Source organism: Cucumis sativus, chromosome 5 (genome assembly GCF_000004075.3).
Source record: "Cucumis sativus cultivar 9930 chromosome 5, Cucumber_9930_V3, whole genome shotgun sequence".
Lineage (NCBI taxonomy): Eukaryota > Viridiplantae > Streptophyta > Magnoliopsida > Cucurbitales > Cucurbitaceae > Cucumis > Cucumis sativus.
This window is the reverse complement of record NC_026659.2, coordinates 9,557,512-9,583,224: the sequence shown is the minus strand read 5'-3', so window position 1 is coordinate 9,583,224 and position 25,713 is coordinate 9,557,512. Positions and strand designations below refer to the sequence as shown.

At 35.9% G+C, this 25,713-nt stretch overlaps 1 protein-coding gene across 3 annotated transcripts; it reads right to left on the bottom strand.

The window, feature by feature from the left end:
- LOC101206682 lies at positions 1-24,102 on the bottom strand. 3 transcript variants are annotated; one of them, XM_031885622.1, is made up of 12 exons: positions 23,430-24,102; positions 22,089-22,205; positions 21,807-22,002; positions 21,493-21,659; positions 21,187-21,367; positions 17,712-17,773; positions 10,972-11,053; positions 8,736-8,793; positions 7,048-7,172; positions 1,061-1,144; positions 903-965; positions 1-562 (listed from the first exon to the last, which is right to left on the bottom strand). In XM_031885622.1, the coding sequence occupies exons 1-12, from the start codon at positions 23,894-23,896 to the stop codon at positions 503-505; spliced, it is 1,662 nt and encodes a 553-aa protein (XP_031741482.1). In that variant the 5' UTR covers positions 23,897-24,102; the 3' UTR covers positions 1-502. The 3 variants fall into 3 exon arrangements, with proteins under 3 accessions (XP_031741482.1, XP_004140426.1, XP_031741483.1); XM_004140378.3 differs by having other exon boundaries at positions 903-973; positions 23,430-24,101; XM_031885623.1 differs by lacking the exon at positions 23,430-24,102 and having other exon boundaries at positions 903-973; positions 21,807-21,943; positions 22,055-22,097.
- Between the last annotated feature and the right edge of the window lie 1,611 nt (positions 24,103-25,713).

The following is a 25,713-nucleotide window of genomic DNA, read 5'->3' as shown; positions in this document are numbered from 1 at the left end:
TTAAGAGAGAAAAAAAGAAGAAACACTTAAACTAATTGAAGATGCCAAGTGTTGTCTGCCCACAATACATGCCTCCAGTCCCAATTTCCATATAATTTATCTCAAGACTCATCTCTAGCATATAATGATACATATAGAGGTTTTCTTGGGCCTATAATTTAATGGTAATCCAAGAATTAAAAGGAGATAAAAAAAAAGAGAAAAAAAGAAAGAAAGAAAGAAAAACTACATACATTTTCAAGGATTCTTTTTACAAGCCTGTAAGAGAAACCTAAGACTAACAGCTGGTGTTCTGATGTACAATCATGATAATAATAAATATATCACCTCCAAAACCCACATCCACAACCTTTTGCTGACCAAAACCATGATTAGAATTTTACTTATTGCACTGGATTAATGATAATCAACAGCCAGAAAGATGTCGATCTATGAGCAACTGTGCTGAAGTGGCTGTGGAGGACAGCTATTGTCATTAGCTGGTGTCGTGTTAAGGATCTTCCTAAGAGATCGATATTGCAACCGAACATTCTCTCCAGTACCAATGATTTTTAGCAAATACCTGAAGATTCGAGGAAAATTACAAGTAAAACATCCTCAGGAATCAATTAAAGTATCAATTTGTTAGTATTGTTAAATTCTCCCTTTGAAGCAAAAAGTTGAATTTGATGAGCGAAAAATTTAATATTATATAATTTAACATGGACTTAAAATATGTAGAAGACTCAATAAGTGAAAATCAACCTTGAACAGAGGGGTGGTTTGAATATAAAACTTCTTGAACTACTTGTAATGATGCTATCCTAAAACTTCAGTGGACCAAAAAGTTGAAGTTGATAGGTGATGTTAAATGTAATATGAAATCATCCAAAAATTATGTAGATTGTAGAATGTGTACTAACCAGCCATTGAGACACTGGGATGTAATGACTGCTTCTTTTCCAACAAATTTTTCTGGTGTTCTCCTGTTTCCCTAATATACCAGAATGCTTCTCAAATTCTACATTTCATCAAGTAGAATAAAAAATAAAAGTCAGAATATGATCAGAAAATTGCTCACCTTAATTAGAACCTTTTCATTTTCTGCAAAAGGATACTGCACTCCTCGATGGATGCCATCATCGATGGCAAGATCACCATTTTCCTAATAAACGAGAGTTTTTATTTTTTTTAAATGAAAACAAGCCTCTTATTAGATAATAAATGAGACTAACGCTCAAAGTAGAAGAGAATTATACTACGAGCAAAAAGGAGTAAAATAACTAAAATATCAACAAAAACAACATAACAAACAAAACCAAGCCTATGAAGACAACAACTTTCAACCCAACAAACAACAAAATAACTTCAACAAACAGGAACCGCACTTCAACATGCCTCCTAAAGAGCCTTTAAAACTTCAAGAAAAGTATAGATCTGAAATAGGGTTGTTGATTTTATGGAATTAATCTATATTTCATTCATTATTTAATAGAGATACAAGCCTATATATAACCATAGAGAAATATTCTCTACACTTAAGGAAATAATATCAAATAATATCTCCAGAATAATATCTCCTAAGAATAATCTAATTATATTAATACCCTCCCTCAAATTCAAGGTTGAAATCACAAACTTGAGTTTGCTAAGAACTAAGAAAAGAAACAATATATCTAGAATAGAATAAAAAACCGAAGACAAACAGACAAAGAACTTCTAGGTTAAAACAAACCCACGAAAAACTTCCGGGATAGAAACATAGATCCTCGTATAGAGATCTATAACAAGAACCTAGGAAGAACACAAGAACTTCGGGGGCAAAATGAAGAGAGCAAAACTGAAGCAAAGTAGAATCAAAGCTGGACGAAAACAGGGTCGGAATTGGACATAAGTGTTTTGTCGGATCAAAATGGAACCAAACGAACTAAACTAGAGCAAGTCAGAAATCAGATTAAACGGGAAATCTCTGGGGCGAACAGAAACGGAAACTGAACTGAATGGAGCAGAGAGGCTTAGCGGATCTGAACAAAAACAGAAACGAGGCGTCGTTGGATCTGGGCTTCGATCTAAACTTTGAAGGCAGACATGAAGGATGGGTCTGAACGAAATTAGACAGATCTGGAACAGATTGGAGGCAGACGCGAGGATCTGAGGACCTGGGGTTTCATGGTTTTGTTGGGACAGCGTAAGGAGATGGAGCAACCAATCCTCGTATGTGAACACTGCAAGAAACAATGGCACACCAAGGATCAGTGTTGGCAACTCCACGATCGACCCCCAAGAGCTAACAAACGTTCCTCCAACAAGCACTCAGGACGTACCAATGTTAGGGAGATTGCCAATACCTCTCAGTCAACTGGCCCTACTACTAGCCAGACCGGCCCTCCTACCCTAGACGCCATTGCTCGGTCAGGTATGCCTTAGTCCCTCGGTATTATTAGTGGTGATGGAAAGAATCCCTGGATTTTGGACCCAGGGGCAACATGTCACTTGATAGGTTCTTCGGAGCACTTTGTCTCTCATACACCCTGTGTCGATAATGAGAAAATCAAGATAGCAGACGGTTCTTTAACCCCCGATTGCTGGCAAAGGACAAATAGTTCTCCTTGACGGTTTGTCTCTCCAGAATGTTTTGCATGTGTCTAAGCTTTCTTACAATTTGTTATCTATCAGTAAGATCACCCGTGAGCTGCACTGTAAAGCCACTTTCTTACCTAAATCTGTTTGTTTTCAGGACTTGAGTTCGGGGAGGACGATTGGCACTGCCCGACATAGCAGGGGACTTTACATCCTTGATGATGATACCTCCGGTAGTAGTATCTCTAGGACTAGTTTACTATCTTCCTATTTTAGCACTTCTGGACATGACTTTATGTTGTGGCATTTTCTGTTGGGTCACCCGAACTTTACTTATATGAAATATTTGTTTTTCCATCTTTTTCCTAAAATTGATGTCTCCTCGTTACCTTGTGATGTGTGCATTCGGACAAAACATCTGGTTTCTTTTCCTTCACAACCTTATCCAAAGCAACGTTTGGGGTCCCTCCAAGGTCGCCACCTCATCTGGGAAACGGTGGTTTGTAACTTCCATTGATAATCATACCCGTCTTACCTGGGTTTACCTTATCACCGATAAATCGGAGGTTTACTCTATTTTCCAAAATTTCTATTACACCATTGAAACACAATTTCATAAAAAATTGCTATTCTTTAGAGTGACAATGGCCGAGAATTCCAAAATCATAACCTTAGTAAATTTCTAGCTTCTAAGGGGATTGTTCACCAAAACTCATGCACCTACACTCCTCAACAAAATGGAGTGGCCGAGCGAAAAAACCGTCACCTTCTGGAAGTAGCCCGTTTCCTTATGCTATCAACTTTCCTTCCTTCATACTTGTGGAGAGATGCTATCCTTACAGCAGCTCATTTAATCAATAGAATGCCTTCTTGTATTCTCCACCTTCAGACTCCCTTAGATTGTCTTAAGGAGTCCTACCCCTCTGAGGTTCCTCTTTGTTTGTTTGGGTGTACCGCTTATGTCCATAATGTTGGCCCTAATCAGACCAAATTTACCCCTCGAGCTCAGGCATGTGTGTTTGTTGGGTATCCCCTTCACCAGCGTGGTTATAAATGTTTTCACCCGCCGTACAGGAAATACGTTGTCACTATAGATGTTACTTTCTGTGAAGACCAACCTTACTTTCCCGTTAGCCATCTTCAGGGAGAGTGTGTGAATGAAGAGTCTAACACCACCTTTGAATTTATCAAACTTACTCCTAGTATCGTGTCTGACATCGATCCACATCCCATAGTCCTACCCACAAACCAAGTTCCCTGGAAAACGTATAACAGGAGAAATCTTAGAAAGGAAGTCAGGTCCCCTACTAGTCAGCCGCCGGCTCCAGTCCAAGACTCTGAACCTCCTCAAAATCAAGGTATGAAAAATCCTACTGAACCTTGTACTAATAATACGATAAGTGAGAATGATATGTCTGATGTTATTGTTCTTGAAAATGTGGAAGAAAAGAATAGTGGTGATGAGATTAAGGTTAGGACAGAAACCGGTAATAATGAAGTTGAACAGGGTCATACAAGAAAACTTGATGAGTATGATCCCTTTCTTGACATTCCCATTGCTCTGAGGAAAGGTACTAGGTCTAGTACTAAACATCCCATTTGCAACTATGTTTCCTATGATAATCTCTCTCCACAGTTCAGAGCTTTTATAGCAAGTCTTGACTCTACCATAATACCGAAAAATATCTACACTACTTTAGAGTGTCCTGAATGGAAGAATGCTGTCAGTGAAGAGATAAAAGCTCTTGAAAAGAATAGTACTTGGAAAATTTGTACTCTACCCAAGGGATACAAAACTGTGGGATGCAAATGGGTGTTCTCTCTTAAATACAAAGTAGATGGTACTTTTGACAGACACAAGGCAATGTTAGTTGCAAAGGGATTTACTCAAACCTATGGTATTGACTATTCATAAACTTTTTCTCCAGTTGCTAAGTTGAATATTGTTAGAGTCCTGCTATCTGTTGGTGTGAACAAAGACCGACCTTTATACCAGCTGGATGTTAAGAATGCTTTTTTGAATGGAGACCTTGTGCAGGAAGTCTATATGAGCCCCCCGCCTAGATTTGAAGCCCAGTTTGGTCAGCATGTGTGTAAACTCCAAAAATCCCTATATGATGTGAAACAGTCTTCCAGAGCATGGTTTAACAGATTCACTACCTTTGTCAAGTCCCAAGGATACAGCCAGGGGCACTCTGATCATACTTTATTTACAAAGGTTTCCAAAACAGGGAAGATTGTTGTTCTAACAGCTTACGTGGATGACATTGTTTTAACTGGAGATGATCAGGTAGAAATCAGTCAACTAAAGCCAAGAATGGGTGATGAATTTGAAATCAATGATTTAGAAAATCTGAAATATTTCCTCGGGATGGAGGTGGGTCAGATCTAAAAAAGGTATCTCCGTGTCTCAAAAGAAATACACCCTTGATTTGCTAACCGAGATAGGTATGTTGGGATGTTGTCCTGCTGATACTCCTATTGAGTTCAATCCTAAACTTGGAAACTTTGATGATCAAGTTTCAGTTGATAAAGAACAATATCAGCGCCTTGTGGGTAAATTGATTTACTTATCCCATAATCGTCCTGATATTTTCTTTGTTGTGAGTGTTGTCAGCCAGTTTATGCAACCCTAATGAGGAACACATGAAGCTGTCAAGAATTTGAGATACTTAAAACAACACCTGGTAAAGGGCTGATGTTTAGAAAAACAAACAGAAAGACCATCGAGGCATATACCGACTCGAATTGAGCAAGATTTGTTATTGACAAAAAATCTACCTCTGGTTATTGTACCTTTGTTTGGGGCAATCTTGTAACTTGGAAAAGTAAGAAGCAAAGTGTTGTGGCCAGGAGCAGTGCTGAGGCCGAATACACAACTATGAGTTTGAGAATATGTGAGGAAATTTGGTCCAGAAAGTCCTTATTTGATCTTCATCAGGAATGTGAGACTCCATTAAAGCTCTTTTGTGATAATAAAGTCACTATTAGTATTGCTAACAACCCAGTTCAACATGATAGAACTAAACATGTTGAGATTGATTAACATTTCATCCAAGAAAAACTTGACAGTGGGAGCATATGCATTCAATACATCCCTTCCAACCAACAGAGTGGGAGCATATGCATTCAGTACATCCTTTCCAGCCAACAGAGTGGAAGCATATGCATTCAGTACATCCCTTCCAGCCAACAGATTGCTAATGTTCTCACCAAGGGGCTTCTTAGGCCAAATTTTGATTTTTGTGTCAGCAAGTTGGCCTAATTGACATTTACGTCCCAACTTGAGGAGTATTAGAATTTGTATATATGGAAAAAATATTTATGGAAAACTTACCATAAAAATTTCTTTTCCTTTTCTTCTTTGCTCTTTACACTCTATTTAAGTTCCCTCATTTGTACCATTGTTATTATAAAAAAATAATAAAACTAAAAACAACATGGTTTTTCTCCTGGTTCTTGGGTTTCCACATATGCCTCGGTTTCGTATTTATTGCTTTCAATAAAAACCTTGTGATCCACTAAACAAAATTTAAAGATAATTGACTGATGAAGCAGAGAACAAATCTACTTTCGAGAACTCAAACCAAAATTATTCCACATTCTTCAACAAAAGACTTCAAATGCTCTGGAAAGGGAATTATAGAGACCATCTTTTCAAAATTTACAACTTCCTCAATCTGGAACAAGGCATTTAAATCAGAATCTAAAGGGTCCTTTAGTGATGGATCCTCCTCTTAGCTGTCTTCGACAAGAGGTCATCTTCCTCACAAGGGAGATCCAAAAACTGAAGCATGCTTCTTTCTAGACTAAGGGAACAGAGTTTGACTAGGAGAGCCTCTAAAAAATTTAACCTTTGAGTTAGGTAAAGAAAGATCATAGTAGTTAAAATGAGGACTAGAGTTCTAAGGCACTGGCCTGTTTGGGAGAACTGGGGCTTGAAGAAGGATACTTGGCCTCTAACAAATCCAGATTATGATCTAACAATAACCTTGCTTTTAAAGCCTTTTGTTTTGAGGCCTCCTTCAATCTCTTTCTTCTAACAAACTGCAATGGGAACGTCTTAAAAAGGAGCGGGAGTTTCTTTGGTTTTGAAAGTTTGTTTGGACTTATCTCTTAACCTGGATCTGGCCGAGGAAGAAATGGAAGAAAAATGCGAGGGGAGGAAGGTTTGGAATTTGGGACACTTCAGGAAGAAGTTTTTCAGTTCAAATTTTTTAATCTCTTTAAAACCTATTTCTCTACATGCATGATGGGATATGGTTGCAATACATATAAACTGTATAGATATTTATAATTAGGTGGAAAGATATAATTTCCTGCATGGAGCTTCAGAATTAGTTAACTTTGTTGCATGGATAATTCTTTTGGCCAAAGCCAATCCCTCATACCGTGAGGTCACAAGATCCTACTTCATATTGATAAAACATGAAGTTCTTCACCTAAAAAAAAAGAGAGAAAAGAGAGAGGGAAAGATAAAAGAGATACCCTGTTTAATCTTCTCATTGGATCCATATGGTCGCCCATTTCTTTCCTACGCTTCCTCAATGCAGCATTGTGGAATAGCCTCCTATCATCTTCATGCTTCACAGCTGAGGCTGCGGCTCTAAGTGCTGGAAATGGGATTACACTTCTTTAATTATTTTTTCTTTTCTTGAAAAGAAGAATAAGAATAACACATCTCATTAATACAGGAGAGTACAAATAACTAGGGTATATAAAAAAAGATAGGTATCTTACCCGAAAAAAAAAAAAGAAGAATAAGGGATAGTCCATTGACAATTGATATAAAAAGAAACCACAAATGACAAACATTGACCCTAACGTTTGCAAGATACCTGATACTTTTATTCCTTTTTATTGTACTCAGAACTTACTTTACATGAACAAACAGGCTATTCATGTGCATTAAACAATCTCGGTAGATTTCACACTCAACCATTTGGTTGAATCCAAGTTTGAATCATTGTGGTTCATAACTTCATGAAAATCGAAAAATAAAAATATATGAAGTAGAAAACACTTTGGATATCAGGTGTCTATTAGGCACGTGAGGTCTCAAACACTGCCTTATACCTCTTAGGTCTCAAACACTGCCTTATACCTCTTAATTTGCCGAACACTATATTACAGTGTTAGAATTTTTAAAATTAAGTAGTCATAAAAAAGAATAAATAAATAAACTAGACATGATCATTCTTAAATCACTTATTGACCCAAAACTTAAGCTAATAGGTAAAGATAAATTTAAAATTATATCACTTAACACTTCCCCTCACTTGTAGGCTCCATATACGAAGAAGACACCACAAATAGAAATCAATTTTAGTTGGGTGGAAATATTATTGCAGGGACTTAAACACAAGACATGCTACACCAACTGCTTGCTACCATTTTAAATCACCGGTTGACCCAACAACTTAAGCTAATAAGTGAAGGTAACTTTAATCATTTAAGAATCATGATAAAAACAATTACAAAAATATTTAGGAAAAGAAATTAATTAGATATCCTTTTGATACAGCACTGAATTATTTATTTGATCTTCGTGATTTTTTTGGTAGAGTTATTTTATAAAACTCCAAATCATAAAAAGTATATGTTTTGATCAATTTCTCCATTTCGGTGCAAGCCGAATGGTCTCTAAATCAATCTTAAATAGAAGCTTGAAGACAAAACCCACACTCTGTCTATTTACGATATCATCCACATTAAGTTAAATTGATTATGTGAATGATTTTAGTGATATCTTTTATGATGAAATAATTGGTGACAATAATTTGATAGTCAACGTAGTTTTAAGTTATATTACATACACCATTACACATCATCTCCCGTGTTCAAATTCATACCTCATTTCAATGAAAAATATATTTTTTGAACAATTTCAAAACTCAAAGGTATTTATTAGAACAAATTTAAAAGTAAAAAAAAAAATAATAATAAAAAAAAAAGTAAAAAGGAAACATTTCTAATTCTAAACCTACCCAAAATTGGAACAAATTTCTAAGTCTAAGGCTATTATCATTGATGCCTACCTTATTTAATGTTACATACATACACACATACATACATAAACACATACAAGAAACAATGAAATATTACGAAATGAGGAACCCTCAGGAGATTTGGTACATGATCCAAAGTCCAAAAATATAATGTTATAGTAAAGATACCTAGATTAGGAATCAAAGACCCAGCATCAATTTCTGAGTTGCAAATGGTGCACCTTGACTGTCAAGCAAACAAAAGTTCAAAGTTATCATTTGTATTTATTAGTACCTTGACATTAGGAATTCATTCGACAAAATAAAATCACAAATTCATAATCCCATCAGGTTTCATTTTTGTTTTTTTGATAACCATGAGTGTCCAGACTACGCTCCATCAAGATTGATTCATATAATACTTCTAGCTATAATTTTTCAATTGACATTTGAAATTCGCTTGATATTACAAAATCATTAAGCATATCAAGCCATATACCAAGGAATCAATATAATGACAACAACTAAGCACTAGGCATAGGTGCAACTTTAATGTGGTGGTATTAGTTATTTCCAAAGTGCACCTATTAGATTAGTTCACGACGTTTTGAACTGAACCTCAAATTTTAGCCAAAATACTAATTCTTGTATCCTAATCCAGTTTACCCGAATACTAAATCACTATTAGTTGCTTTTTTATTTTATTTATGTTGCTTAATCTCTATAGTCGATGAATATCCTATTTTAATTAAAAAGATCATTTCAAGATCTAGACTCTCGTCAAGTTTATCCCTTAGGAAATGACCTCCTCGGATCTATAGTCTCCCAACTTAAAATGACTATTGGCTCCTCACTTAGAAGTTGATGAATCCATTGGAGGTAGTGGTAGCTGTTAGTGATATATAATTAAATTTTCTTTCAACCACTAGTTTAAGCTTTTGGGTGAGATTTAAGATAGTATCAGAGCAGGTGGTCTAGGGACGTCCTTTGTTCAAGGGTTGTTTCTTTCCCAATTAAAATTGATTTCCACTTGTTAGGCCTTCCAAATATTTCAAGCCCACAAGCGAAGGGGAGTGTTAGAAATATATGATTAATTTGCCTTCAACCACTAGCTTAAGCTTTTGGGTGAATTGGTGATTTAAGAGTTGCAATGCCTTTCTTTCTCCTTACATTGTTTTCACTGGCTTAGGTTGCAGATACTATCAAATTCTATGATTTTCAAAGCCTCTGTTGTGTGTTCGGTACAATTTTGGCAAAGGAAAGTTGGTTCATGTGCATTGTGAATATAGCTTGTAAACTTGTAATAGGGTTATCATTCGATGTTGGAATAGGCTCCATACCCCTTCCTGACATGTAAGTTCTTTTGTGGCTATTTTGTGGGACAATTGGCTTTAGAGAAATAAAATCACCTTTGGGGGTTAGAGATCTGTGGGTGGAGGTGTGGGCCTTGACCCACTTTGATGTCTCTCCTTGGAAATCTACAAGACTACAACCAAGAAATCTGTTAATTATCTTTTTTATTTTTTCTAACATTTTTTAGTCCAGCTGTGAAGGTGAGCATTGAACCTCTAACTCTTCTGTCAGGAATATGATTTGACCATAATGGAAAAAAAAAAAACAAAGAGGTGTCAAATAGGCTCCCCTACGGAAAATCATATTGAGATTCCAAAAGCAACCAGGGGTAGATAATAAGTAAATTATTAGGAACCGATCCCCAAGAAGAGCATCTTTTACTCGTTTCCTTATTCGCTGGCTTCTATTTTGAATTTGAATGTGGCTGAGTGGAGCTCTGATTTGAATTTCACTGCTGATTAGCTTAGCCCACCCCGGCCGAATCTCCTCACAGGAGGTGAGTTTTCTAATTTTCTAACCGGCTTCCGGGTTTTCAGAATGGGAAGTATTAACTCAGCTCTAGGCTCAATGCAATATGAGTGAAACCTATTCAAAGCCTCCGTCTCTTTGTATTTGTCATTGGTAAATAGCTTCTGGAAGCGAAGGCATTATTGAAGGAAGGAGATGCGCCGGAACTGAAATCTTTTGCCCAATCTTTCTCTCGCGCCTCATAAGGACTGACCACAGAGGTTTGGCTCTAGCTTAGACCCCGTCATACCGCCACATGGGAATGGTGGGCTTTTCATATCGCGTTGTTGAGAGGATCAATTATCAAGTTCTTTTTTATGACTGAAATCTGCGAATCTAATTGGGCCATAGCTCTGCGGTCACTCCTTCGGATGCGGGGAAAGTTTGAGTGAAATCTTTGAATTAATCTTAAGAATAATTTTTTATATTCTTCAGTAAATTCACAGTACCAGAGGGACTAAATATTGGTAGGATGTCCTTTTTAAATCTATTTAGGAACTGAGAGAGATGAATAGAAATACCAAAAGAGAAAAAAAGGACAAAATGAGCGGACGGATGCTCTTACCGTCTCAATGACTCTCCTCAGCATGAGACCACCAAATGAATGTCCACATGAAACAAACGTCGCATCCTCAAGGAATGCACCTCTGGGAATGGATAAAAGGAGAAAGTGGAAAAACATAAAAAACATGAAGGGGTTATTTATTAATTAATTTTAATAATGAATAATCAAATTTTCATTGAGAAAAAAAAATGAAGAATACGAAGCATAATAAAAAAAATATCCCATAAAAATTGGAACCTACTTAAGAAATGGACTCTAATCAAGCAAGATAAAAAGTAATTTGTTTTTTGAAGTACAAAGACCTGAATGGCGCAGCTCAATTGAATAATAACTCATTCAACAATGAAGTAAAGATATCCGAGAAAAAAAGAAAACAGCCAATTACAAAAGAAATATAAAAAACCTGTCTCCATCAATGGTGAAAATGTGTGCAAATCTAAGAGCTTAATGACAAAGCAAATTAATCCAATTGCCAACCGTTGCTTCTTTGACAAATCTTATGTGTTTTTATTTGTGTTTTCTTTTTCAAGTGCTTCTTTGGACTTGTACTCTTCATCCCTACAAAAAAACGCAGAGTACCAAAAAGTGCAATGTGCAGGAAGAAATCGCACGGGATGATAATAGCCAATTGCAGAAGATTCTGCTGCTAAAAACAAATAGAAGATCTCCAATCCCTTTGAGAGAAAGAAAGAGCAACCAAATGTCTGACATCAAGCTCAGGTATTACTATCCCAACTTGGGTGATAAATTTCTCCTCAAAATAGCTACCTTTGAAGACAATTCACCAGCACCATTATTGCCAAACTCATTAAAGATGAAAGATGGAAGCAAAGAGAAAGTGAAGATGGAAGCAAAGAGAAGTTCTCCAAGGAAGAAGAAGAACCCCATATTTCTTAAGGTTGGTCTGAGGTTGAAGAATGGAGAAAGCTAATCTCTCCCTGGTTGTGGATTGGCAACTCCTTCTGCTCTGGTTGGACCCAAAGTGAATAATTATAAAAAACTCCGCAACAGCTCATAAGAAAACATGGAAGCTAGCACAGACCAAGCATCCAGAAGTAAGCTCTCTCCTAAAGATTCTATTATTCCTTTCAGCCCAAAAACCTGTATCCCCTTCCTTGTCATAAAAACTTTCCTCTCCCTAAGGAAAAGTGAATAAGGAACTTCCAAATCATTTAGATGCAACCACATTATCTAGTCAAATCAATATAGCTTTTCCCTCAGATCAGAGAGTTTAAAGAAGACTTGAAGATGAAGAGAATTGAGATGACAGATTTGTCGACTTTGCCAATAGAAGCCATCAAAGTTAATTTGATGGATTATCAGAAAAAGGACAAGATTGCTACAACTTAGCAGACCCTATCTCTGCACTAGGGTTGAAAATAATTCACCTAAAGATATTTGTGTAATCTTTATACCCTAGTCTTTTTTCTTTTTCGTCAAAGCTCATTATGGCCTATAAATATTACGTCCCTTGTATTTTTTTTGCCAAAATAATATATTTCTTGTATTTCAAGAAGAGAGGAGTTTTCTTAAATAGAAGAACAACCCATTACAAAGAAGGAAAAAATAATATTATCAAATATAATACAATAAAATATAATACAAAAAAGGAAATAATCAACAATTTAGATAATGAGAAAAATATACAAAAGAGTCATATCGTAGTTTTTTCTCCCTAAACTAGAGATTTCCACATATACCAGGTGATATTCTTTCTTCATTTTTAATTAATTGTTATATGGTATCAGAGATATGGATAACAAAACCCTAGCCGTCATAGAAGAAGAACAACAAGTGGAAACCCTAATATCACAGATGCTGCCGCCACTGGACTGTGTCGAAACCGCCACCGCAGTGTTGGAACTCGATTTCCAACACAGAATTTAACAATAAATCTGAACAATTGACTTTATTGCTAATCATGAAAATGAATTACAAGAATTCAGTAAACAAATTGATTGGAAAGATCAATTTGGAAAAAACAGAATACCTCCCTCAAATTTGCTATCTTCTCTCTCAAAGATACAACAGAAATATTTTTACTCAAAACTCTAACTCACTTTCCCTCTCTTTTTATTCTTCTATTTATACTTACTAACTTCTCACTGTGGTTCCCCTTTCACACGTGTTGCTCCCCTCTTTCCTTTTCTACTATGTTGTAGAACTATGGTGGTCTAGTATGCTATTCAAGCTACCGTCAATGAGTATCTCTGATGGCTGTTTCAATCAATGACCAACCTAGTTCGACCAACAACCGAACACCATTCAAGCAAATTCCCTTTTCTGTAGACGACCAACCCTTCTTCAACGACCCATGTCTCGCCGGCAAACCTTTTGCCAATCACATCTCCTCTGGCAAGCTTAATTTCGACTTTTGCCCATCACAACCATCACTTATTTGTACCGACTGGATCGACAAATTTCTCTAAGCTGGCTACCGGTTATTATCTCGAAGTAAATAGTGGTGAATCTTCTGCCCATCACAAGGGCAAATCTATTAGTGGCCTATCACCAGACACCAAGGGTTAGAATGGAGTTTCCCCGGCCATAATACAACGACAATTGACAAACCTCCAAATGGATTTCTAGCAACAAATAACAGCTCTCAGGAGTCGAGGCTGCTCTAGGTGCCTCAACAAACCCAAATTCAAACATACCGTCAAACCTACCAATGTAATCAGATAATCTAGTAACATCTTTCCCTACATTAAATACTACTAATTGTTCCTCTAGTTCCACGGGAAACTCAGGTTTAATGGTAGGGTAGAAACTGAATAGTTAGAGTTACTTCTCTTAGTCCCAATCTATTAAGATTTCTCTCGAGGGATGACTTAAATTTGAGTATTTCATAAGGGATATACAGAAACCTCCGAGAGATCCTCAAGAATGAATGTGGAAGGGGGAGGACTCTCTTCTTCGGTACTCATTAATTAACTGGAACCTCAAATTGGAAAACCACTGTTGTATGCTGCTACAGTCTGGGACATTTGGGATATTGTTTAGAACTTATACTCGAAGCGTCATAATGCTTCCCGCCTAAACACTTTACAGAAACATTTCCTTGAGTGGAAACAAGGGACCATGGATGTTACAACCTACTTTAACAAATTCTCTCTAATTTGGCAAGAAATGGATATATGCAGAGTAATTGTCTGGGTCTGTCCTTGTGGAGGTGTCCATAAGGCAATAATTCAGAATTGAAGGCTAACCATGTATATTATTTCCTTGCTGGTCTAATTCCAAGTTCGACTTAATTCGTGGTTGAATACTGGGTCAAAGACCTATCTCGTCCTTAATTGAGGTGTTAAGAAGTTCGTTTAAAGAAAGACTGTACAAGTGCGATGAACATCATCACTATTCCGTCTATTGATTTTGCTGCCTTCAGTGTAAAGTCCAGCTCTGAAATGACAACTCTTTGTGAGCATTGCAAGAAACCTTGGCATACAAAAGAGAACTGATGGAAGTTACATGGTCGGCCACCAAACAGTAAGAGATGTCCATCGATTGACAAGCACAACTCTGGTAAGGCCTTTATGAGTAATTATCCAAGGACCCCATCGACCTCAATCCATACAAGGAATCACACTGATCCTGCTAAGTCCTCACTTGGAGCCATTGCACAATCAAGTAACTTTGAATAATTCAGTCTTATTAGCATCGATGGTAGGGAGTCCTAGATTCTCAATTCAAGTGCTACTGATCATCTTACTACCTCATCTGAAAGTTTTTATATTGTATTTACTGTGTGTTGGAAATGAGAAAATTTGGATTGCTGATCGAACCTTTGCTCCCATTGCAAGCAAGGGTCACATTTCACCCGTTGATGGTTTTACCTTACAGAATGTATTGCATGTGTCCAAAATATCTTACAATTTACTGCATATCTAGATAACTAAGGACTTACATTGTCAAGCTATCTTCTCACCTTATGTTGTTTCACTCTAGGACTTGAGCTTGAGAAAGATGATTGACACTACCCGACACAGTAAGAGACTCTACTTCCTTGATGATGAGTAAGACACTCTACTTCCTTGACGATGATGCTTTCTCTAGGGATTGTTCTAGGACTAGTTTACTGTCTTCTTATTTTTCCATTTCTAAAAACGATGGTATGTTGTGGCATTTTCGTAGGGGCCATTCATATTTTCAATATATGAAATATCTTTTCCCTCAATTGTTTTCTAAAGTAGATGTTTCATCGTTGTCTTGTGATGTTAGTATTCGTGCAAAACAACCTCGAGTCTCATTTCCTTCTCAACCCTACAAACCTATTCAATCATATACCCTTATCCATAGCAATGTTTGAGGGCCCACTCGAGTCACTACTGCCTCAGGGAAACGTTGGTTTGTTACCTTTATCAATGATCATACCTGTCTCATTTGGGTCTTTCTCCTCACTGATAAATCTAAGGTTTCATCGATTTTCCAATGATGCTACACCACCATCGAGACCCAGTTCAATGCAAAAGTTGCTACTCTGTAGTGATAAGTCCAACGAAGGAGTGAATGAAGACGAGGATCAATTTAGTGATGATGAGTTTGATCTTTAGGGATGAACTTTTATTTTGATTGTTATTGAATCATGAGTAGTTTTTTGTTGTGTTTTGTTTTTTGGGTAGAAAACTAATTTTATAATATTTTATACATTAAAGTTAAGACTCAATTCCACTTTGGTTATATACATATATTTTATACATTGTTGCTCTGCTCCTTTCAATTTTGTAGATACATATGCGAGTGTGTATATTTATATATATTCTTTATATATAGTGCGCCTCATGAAAAAAAAAGCTCACGCCTTTTTGTGCGCCTTGCACGTAGGCTCCAAAGGACCATTGCACCTTAGTGTGCCTTGAGCCTTTGAAAACACCGATGATAATGATCGAGAGTACTTAAATCATACCTTTCATGAGTTTTTGTCCTCTAAAGGAATTGACCACCAAATTTCCTGCGCTTATACCCTTATGCAAAACGAGGTAGCTGAACGAAAAAACCATCACCTCCTTGACGTACCTCTCTACAGTCTTATTTATGGGGGATGCTATTCTCATTGTGCCTCATCTAATTAACCAAATGTTGTCTCGTGGTCTCCATCTTGAAACTCCTCTAGAGTGTCTCAAGGAGTTCTACCCTGCCACTTGACGTATACCTGATATTCCTCTCCAGGTGTTTGGATGCATTGCTTTTGTCTGCAATTACGATCCTAACCAGACCAAGTTTGCTCCTCGAGCTCACCCATTTTTTTTGGGGTATCCCTAGGCACCATAGAGGCTACAAGTGTTTGGAGGCACTACAGATTGATTGACAAGCTGTCTATGCAAGACATCTTCAAACCAGCCTGAGGGGGTGTGTTGGAATTTCTACATTTGTATATAAATATTATTTTCAAATATTTATCCTACATTGTTTTTATTCTTTCCATACTTGTAAAAAGGTTTTTCTGCTGTATAAGAAACCTAATTTGCACACATTCAATGAGAGAAAAGGAGATTAATATTTCTATTACTCCAATTTTTACAATAACTATCTCTTTAAAGGTAATATGTTATGTTATGTATTCCCCAAGGATCTCTTCAAGAAGCTCTTACCAAGGAAGCTCACTCTAGTGGTTTAGCAAGTTATTTCGAAGGACACAAGATCTATATTTTACTTTCTGAAGAATTCTCCTAGCCACAACTTTGAAGGAATGTCAATTAATGATATTTGGAAACATCGAGATAGAAAAATTTTAGTTGTCTACCGCATCCAGAGGAATAAGATGTCATCCTAAAACTTTAGGAACGATCAAAATATATGATTGGAGTCCATCAGAGGATCTCTATTTTTTCTCTACTGTTTTGTCATATTTTTTCTAGAGTTGTGTTCAAAGCATGTTTAGAGTTTTATGTGTCCCGCATGGGCACTTTGCCTTAGCCCATACAAAGTGTTTATATTTTCTAGACCTGCATTAAGTTGTCAAGCTCTCCACAGTTCAACTAGTGAGGCATATATCCCGACCAATAAGTTAAAATTTCAAATCAACCCACCCCACATGCTATTGAGCTCAAAAAATATTGATATGTACCAAGTTAAGAAAGCCAAATCATGAGACATACTTTCACCTATTAGAAACAACTTTTTGAACTATATATGTATATATAACGAAAATTGCTTAGGAGATCCATAACAGATTTGCAATTGGTACGAACAGATCTTGGGAGTAATTTCTATAACCTCTTTTTTATGAATCATCGAACTTCCACAGATCAAAATGAAGAATTCCTTACATAAGAAAAAGGGCACCCAACAAAGTAGTATTTTATATACTACAAACTCCATGCAGAAAACTTTACACAGAACCATGGGCTGATTCAACGGATCATAAGGTAAGATTTATTAACTGCAAAACAAAAATTCTAAATATATTGTTGCGTGAAACAACAAAATCTTTCATGTTGAAACCTTTTGAAGTACCGAATTTCTCCCTTGAAAGAACACTAAATTTCTCACTTTCAAAATTCAAAAATTTATGTTCATATATATGAAAAGTACCTAGCCGATGAGTCCAAATCTTGAGAAAAGTATTGAAGGATAAAAGGTTGTAGGACGCAGGGTTTGTTACTACAACGTAATAGATTTCCTTTCCAATAACATCACCATCCAATGGAAGGCTAAAAGGTTAGCTCAGATTTTGGACGTCCAAATAAATTACAGAAAGGCTCATAGGAAAGAAAATGTAAGCACCATAAAAAATGACTCACGATAGTGGATCTGAGAGAACACTTCTTAGCGAGGCTTCCTTGTTTTGATCATTTCGAGCTATCTGCAAAATGAAAAGAATATTTTAACAATAATATAAATATTTGCATCATGTAAAAAATAAAATTGAATAATATAGTGCCACTAAGTACATGGGCTTACCTAGGCTTGAACATCATGGTCAAAATTGAAATTATTTTTCAAGAATATTGTGTTAAGCAACATATTAGCATTCTTTTCAATTACTTTTCAAGAAGATCGAACCTTAATTGGCAAACTTCTATTTTTCCAGCTTCATTTTGGATTTTGGCTTCCATTTTTGCTTCTTTGTTTGTTTTCTTCTCTTTTCTGACTTGTTGTACTCTTTCCTCATCCTTATGTGCCGTTGGTCATTGTATGTTTTTGGTATTGTTACTTGTAATAGGCTCTATATTTGTCCTTAGATTTGTGAAGTTTTAGGTTCTACTTTTGGAGATGATGAGGGTGCTATGGAGTGTCAACCTAGTTGAGATGTCTGGGTGCGTCTTGATCCCTAGGTTTTTCTAAGCTCTTGTATGACCCTATTGTACTTTGAGCTTTTGTCACATTTTACATTTTACTTACCAATAAAGAGACTTGATTCCCTTTAAAAAAAAACAAAAGAATGAAAGGAAGAAAGGAGGGCACCGATAGGTTTCAATCTTATAACAAGTGTTTATATGATCTTTTTTCTAAACCACCTCCTCTGTTCCCTTTCGGTATCTACCCTTGAACGATTCTAGGGAGATAATAGCAAACCTCCCTTTTGTATTCTCCAAAATCTAAAATTATGGTCCATTGATCCCCAAGGCCGGTTTTCCGTTAAGTCTCTTTCGACTCACTTAAAATCTGTCTCTCCAATGGAAAAACGTCTTTTTTCGGTAATTTGGAAAACAGGCAGCCCACGAAGAATCAATATTTTGATTTGGATTATGGCCTTCGGCCCTCAATAGCTCTAAAATCTTGCAAAAGAAAGCTCCCAATAAAAGCCTCTCCCCTCGATCTGTCCTCTATGTTTGAAGGCTAGCGAGAATTTTTCTCATATTTTCTTGAACTGTCTTGTCTCTTCCTTTTGGTGGGTAAGGATTTTCTCCTTGTTTAATTTAACTTGGGTATTTGACGTTTCACTGAGTGCTGGTGTGGTTCAACTTCTGTCGGGTCCAAGTTTGCCCAAAAAATCAAGCATCATATGGGACAATTTGTCAAAAGCTTTACTTTCAAACGAAATCAACGTATGGTTCGAACGAAATCAACGTATCTTCCATGATAAAGCAAGACCAAGGGCAGAAATTATGCATGCAGCAGAACTTAAAGCTGCAACTTGGCGTTCCCTTAAAAAGGTGTTCGTTAATTATTCCATACAAGACATTTACCTTAACTAGGCTGCTTTTCTTTCTCAACCTGCCTAATCCTATGCTGCCTCAGTTTCAATGTTTGCAGATTAAAGACGAAGCCCTCTACTGTTTTTGAAGCCTTGTAGGATTGCCCCCTGTTTTAGTTTTGTTTTTTGCACACCCCCCCATCCCCCGAGATTCTTATTGTTTTCTTCCGGTCCCGTACTGTTTTCTGGACATTTGTACTAAGATGGATGCTTTTATCATTGCTTCTTTATTGTTTTGTTTTGCTTGTGCTCGGGATATAATGTTTGGCGCCAAGGGGGTGTCAACCTTGTTGAAATGTCCAGATGCACCTCCTGATAGAGGACTCCCTTGATTACTACGTCTTTATGGCTTTCTTTGTATAACTCTCTTGTACTTTGAGTTCTTTATCAATAAAGAAGTTCTTGTCTCCGTTCGAAAAAAGAATCTAAGAAAAGATAATGGCAAACTCCAACTTTCTTCTACGCCAAAAACCCATGAAGAAACTCACTTCCGCCGCTACCTTTAAACAATCCCTTACCCACGTAGAAGTAACTAAATCCAGCTCCAACCTACCGTGTTTCCTTTCATTATGTCCTCAATAAAGATCTTCCTATCAGACTCGACCGCTCCTAGTTTAAATTCCCTTCTATCAAGCACGAACTTTCCCATCTCATAACAAAACTCACATTTTGAGAGAAAAGTTATCAGTCTTCTATTTCTAAGTTGTCAAGGAATTTTGATCCCCTCATCCACACAGGCAAATGGAAATTATTAGGCAAGTTGCACATAAAAATAGAAGAATGGCCCACAAAATTTCGTTCATTGCCAAAATTCATTAGAAGCTATGAGGTAAAGATTTTTATTAAGAATTCACCACTTCCTTTCACGAAAAATGTTGTGTATTCAAAGACAATTAAGAGGTCTTATGAGTATATCTTCTAAAACTCTTAGGATCTGTTTGGTAGAGAATTTGGAATCAACAATTTGAAAACAAAGAATTTATGAAAACGGAGTGTATTTCATGTTTTTATATGTGTTTGGTAGCAGATCAAAAATTAACTTCTAATCTAACAATTGTTTAAAATGTGTTTGATACTATATAAAATTAGTTGTACTTACCCACTAATATTTAGTCAACAATAAACTACTGTTAATATTTTTAATACGGTTTAAATTATATAATTATTATTTTGTAATATTATATAAATTAGGGTTATTGGAAAGGGACTTCAACTATATTAAATAGTACCCATAGAATAGTACGTGGAAGCTATATCTTATCAACTCTTTACACTATAAGTCTTAGGAGTGCACGACTCCCTAAACTAGAGCTCACTATTCCACTCCTTGTCCCAAACACCCCGTCTAAAAGTGTCACCCAACCAACATAACACAACCCACCCACTTGCGTTTTTAACCGACTTACAACAAAAGTGGAGGGAGCAAGTGTATAATGCAAATCTATTTTAGATTATCAATTCATAATAATTTGTAGAGAGAAAAACAAAATGAAGCAGAGGTAAAACACAAGCGTTGGGCAAAGAATTATTTAGGTTGGATAGTTTTGAAGCAGCTGATTCTTTCTTCTTCGTGTTCCCCTTCTCCTTTCAAATTGAAGCATGTGGAATACAAAATTTTAGTTGGAAGTGGGTGGTTTTCGACGAAGTGTTTAAATTCTCTTTGTATGAAGCTCTTTGCTATTGTTTCAATTCTCTATTGCTTTGGTTCTTTCATTGTTTTTCCTTTGTGATCGTTTGTAGGTCACTTTCATATTTGTATTGCCTGAGTTCATCTTTCTTTATATTGTCTGGATGATAGTGTCTTTTTCTTATTTTGCTCTTAGTATAGTACTCTTGTACTTTGAGCATTAGTTTCTTATATTATTAACAAAGTTGCTTTTCTCCGTTTCAAAAAAAACACAAGCTTCCAAAAAGAAATACCACATAGAGGAAATAATTGATTGCGTGAATTGAATATTATGAAGAACAGTGTTAAGATCTGCACAAGCTTTTCATACTATGCATCTTCGCCATGGCTTGTTGTGGCAAGAAATCCAAGTTTTAACAGTATTCCTACCAAAAAAGAGTACAAGACTTACACAATTGTTATCCTTATCCAGATGAGTGCATAATACATCTTCCTCAGCAGAAAGATCATCCATGAATTGGCTAACAGAGACTGGACCATATCTTTGGGGAATGACATGACCAGCTGCTGCAATGGGAGAACAGTCTAGTATGGCATTTGTCTGGGGCATGAGTCTAAATGCAAGGGAAGTCCTACAACCACAACACTGAACAAAGTAATTCAATCCAAGAAACAATTAAAAGGGTTTGCTCATACAGTATAGATTATGCAATAAAATGGAAAATTTTAAATATGTGGATTTATAAGAATTATATACCTCCCAACACAATTTGAGCCCAAGGAATGATCAGAAGCAACTCTATATGATGCAGCAGGCCGAAGGCCAGCTGTAGCATGGCTAAGTGCCTTTCCAGTAATCAGTAACAGATCTCCAGGTGCCAAGACAGTGTCTGCTAGGTACCAGCGACCATTGGGATCACAAACCTGCCAATGAGGAAAAGATAACGTCCATGTCTTTGAGGCTCCTAAAAGTATCGTAAAGCTTTAATGCACTGAATTTATGGTGCTAGACATTAAATTTAAATGCTAATATCTAAAAAAGATCAGTTATCAAGGTCATTGAAGTCCCACCTGTAAACCAGGATTGTCTGAGGAAAACAATGTCAATAACCCCTTCTCAACCTCAACATTCATTGCTGACTTTCCTCCTCCAATAGAACCCTTGCAATTGTGCAAAGAGCTATTATGCAAGTGCATTGCAACAAGCACTGATGAGGACACATCAGTAGCAGGAAGTGGAGTGTCATCGAGCAAATTATTGAAAACACTGCAAAGTATTGATTTGTTTGTATAGATAGGTACACAAGTCAAACACTAACCAAAAGTAGAAATGAATTTCAACAGCATTCTTACTCGCTTCTCAAACGAAGATGCCTAGCTATTGCACACAAGGCAGCTCGAGCTGCTTTACCCATACATCTAAAAATATCAGCCATACACGGAGGACAAGAGTCCCAATCTTCCACTGCTCTGTAACAAAAATAAAACAAAGGGCAACTAAAACAAAATGACCAAAATGTAATTATCAGAAAAAGCAAGGATAGAGGCAATTCTCTAAACCAAAATTGCACAATAAATAGAGATGGAAGATGGCAAAGAAGGCTATCCTCCTATAGTCCTATAAATAAATAGACAAACCGTCCTTGACTGAGAACCTCACAAAGAGATCTCCTAGAACCCAATGCAATCTTTAAATTAATTGAATTTATCAAGCTAGAACCCAATGACAGGAAGTCACAAATCAACTTAACCAACTTGTTAAGTTTTTCTCCTTGATTTACAATTGCAAGTTGGTTGATAAATCTATTTAAGCTTATGAAAAGCTGAATGATTCAATAAACATTTTCTCTAAGTATCATACCAAATGGAATTGGAGCTAACATAGAGCAAGAAGTGGAACCATTAATTAAAACTCAATGGAGCCAAACTCAAATGGCAACAGGAAGTTCTCTTTCAAAGGACAAAGATGGATGCCCAATATCATCAAGTGACAGAGTCTGGAAGGTAGGACAAACTTCAACCTGCAATCGGACATTTAGGAGGAAGATTGATCATACCTCAGCTGGAAGTTTGTTGAATAATTTTTGCCCAAGACAATCAAGTTAGAGTTTTCCTTTCCCATTTAATTCTTTTTTTCCAGAAAGAGGTTTTCTTTATTTTCTCATTATCCTTCATGCAAATAATCTTACCTCCTCTCAATCTTGATGTTACGATTGTTCCTCTCAAACCATATCCTCAGAAAACAAAACTTATGTCCATGCCCCTCATGTGTGCATAGGATACTTTTAAAAAGATGGACTAGTCATTGTAGGCAAAGGAGATAATGTGAGGAACGGGCTTCTCATTTGAACCCGATCACTAATATTCGGTTAGACAATTTGCCAATTTCACTGTATGAAAAGGGTGCAACTTAAGGGAGAGGTAAAAAATTGATTTGTCTTTGTTCAAATTAATCTCAAGCTCCAATCTAGGTGATGGAAGCCACTTTGTTATGATTTTCCGTTTAATTACAGTAAATTGGTTGACTAGTAATTCTACTTGAGCTCATGTAAAGCGGCATAAATCAACATGAATATTTTCCTGGTTCCAGAAACAGATCCTTGAAGGAAGAACTCAGGAAGTATCAGAAAATAACTGGCTTAAAAATGAGAACTAAACAAGTAGTATAGTAAACAGAGAGTATAAGCTAACCACCTTCCAGCTCTATACATATAAACACTTCGCCCCTTTCCTCCACTCTGCGCTCTACTTTTGAAAAACAACCTAGCCGCTTCAAGACCGCAACGAGTGAGAGCAGCAGCTTCATTCTCCAATTCAATCACAGCCGCATTATATCTCGTCAAGGATCCGGACAAAGCCTCAACCGCCCTCACGTAGGACCCCGCAGGCGCACCGTCGTAGGGGGCAATATCAGACAAGCGGACCCGGGCGAGTGGGCAAGCCATAGCTACAGCAGAATCACCGGCGGATTGCAGCACTGGTCCGGCAACATGGTCGCATGGCTCCCGGTGGGAATTGGAGACGTGAGTGGTGAGAGGCAGTGGAGAGTGGGCAGCGGGAGGTGTGGATGAAGGTGACCTAAGAGAGGAAGGCGGAGGATTGATATGGTGTGGAGAAACTGCAGAAGAGGATTGCTGGTGCATTATGATGCCTGGAACCATCAATCATACTGAAATTTAGCACCAGAATTTGAGAATTTCTTCATGAATCCGAGACTTCATAGAGGATTTTTAATAGATTGAAAGCTTCGAAGTCGGCGGTGAACTACGAAATTCAAGCTTCTTCGAAATGAGGAGTCATGTCGCCTTTTTCTTCAATCAGCGTCTCTTCCTTTTTCCTTTTTCCTTTTTCCTTTTTGACAAATGGACGGAAAATTTGACTCTTTTTTACAATATGTTTTACATAAATTCTACAAAATTGACCCTCCAAAATCATTTTAAGGTTAAATCATCTATTGAATGTGCTTTCAAAACATCTGATCATAATAATTTGCTGTTGAGAGTATTATGTAAATTCACATTTTCTTCAATTAATTTTATCAAATCTAGTTTTCCACTCCTCTTTTTCTGTCGCCATATATATAAAATCCATAAAATACACATTTTTCTTACATCAAACCTACCAATTTTGCATTTCATTCTAATCATACCAACATAATCAAATGTACAACACTGCTTTTCAAATTACCGTTCATACATTACATTTCCTCTAAAATAAACATAGTCTTAATTCATTTTCATACATAAAATGAATGCATCTTGAAATTTATCTAAGCATCGTTGTTTTTAATTTTGTGACGTGTTAGCACAAAAAATGAGTAAATCTAACCATTTTTTTCCCTTTTTACAATATAACAGAGGTAAGTATATTAATGTAACTTGAAAAATATTTTTTAAACAAAAAAAAAAAGGTAAGTAGTACTAACTTCTATTAAAAAACAACAAAATTCAAGATAATTTTCTATAATTTAGTTAGAAAAGAAGACCTTTATTAGTTAAAATTAAAATATTTGGATAAAAGATTGACAAGAAGTTAAAGGTTGGCATTGGAATTTTGGATTTAGATTAAAATGATCTCAGTAAAATAATAAACTCAATTGAATAGTTTAATAAACAAGATAAAGACTATTTAAATATCCCCAATTGTTACCCAATTGTTAAAGTTGAACTAAAAGAATAATATATCAAAACACTATGTAATTTTAATTTATTCCTTTTGCAAAAAGCTCCCTTATTATAGATTAATTTAATTGAGAAAGAAGAAGAAGAAAAAAGTTGGGTTTGAGGATGAATTAAAGGCTTTTTTTTTTTAATTTCTTTTATTGACTGAAACAAGAATATGCATATCTAAATCATAACTTTTAAAGGCATGGGATTGCCTATACTTTGTGTTTCGTTACATGTATACTTCTACGTATATTAGATAATACGTTTACGGTTCTTTTTAGTTCTGTAATTTTTAATAGCTAATTTATATACCACAGCATACATATACTATGTAACGGTTCAATATTTTTTTTTAATCATTACATATATATATATTATGTGATTTGTTACATATATACTAATATTGCTTACAGATATATACTACTTCATATATACAAATAAGACATATTGTAACATATAGTAACCGAAAATATTTTCATTTCAGTCATGTTCTTTGTTTTTTTGTTTATCATGTAGTAATATTATATTGTTAGTCATATAAACATTTATATCTCAAATATGTTGTAAATTACATATTATTTAATAATTAGTATTTAAAATATATATTTGTACAGTAAATACTACTTAAAACTGTAGAATACACATTCTTAATGTATCTATAATATGTAGTAAAAATATCATACATACATATATATTTTCAATTCATATAATTATATATCTTCTATTTGTTATATATTTTTTAAATGAACAATATATATTATAGTATACCCATAAAATATAATATGTTTGTTATGTGATTTAGTATATATATC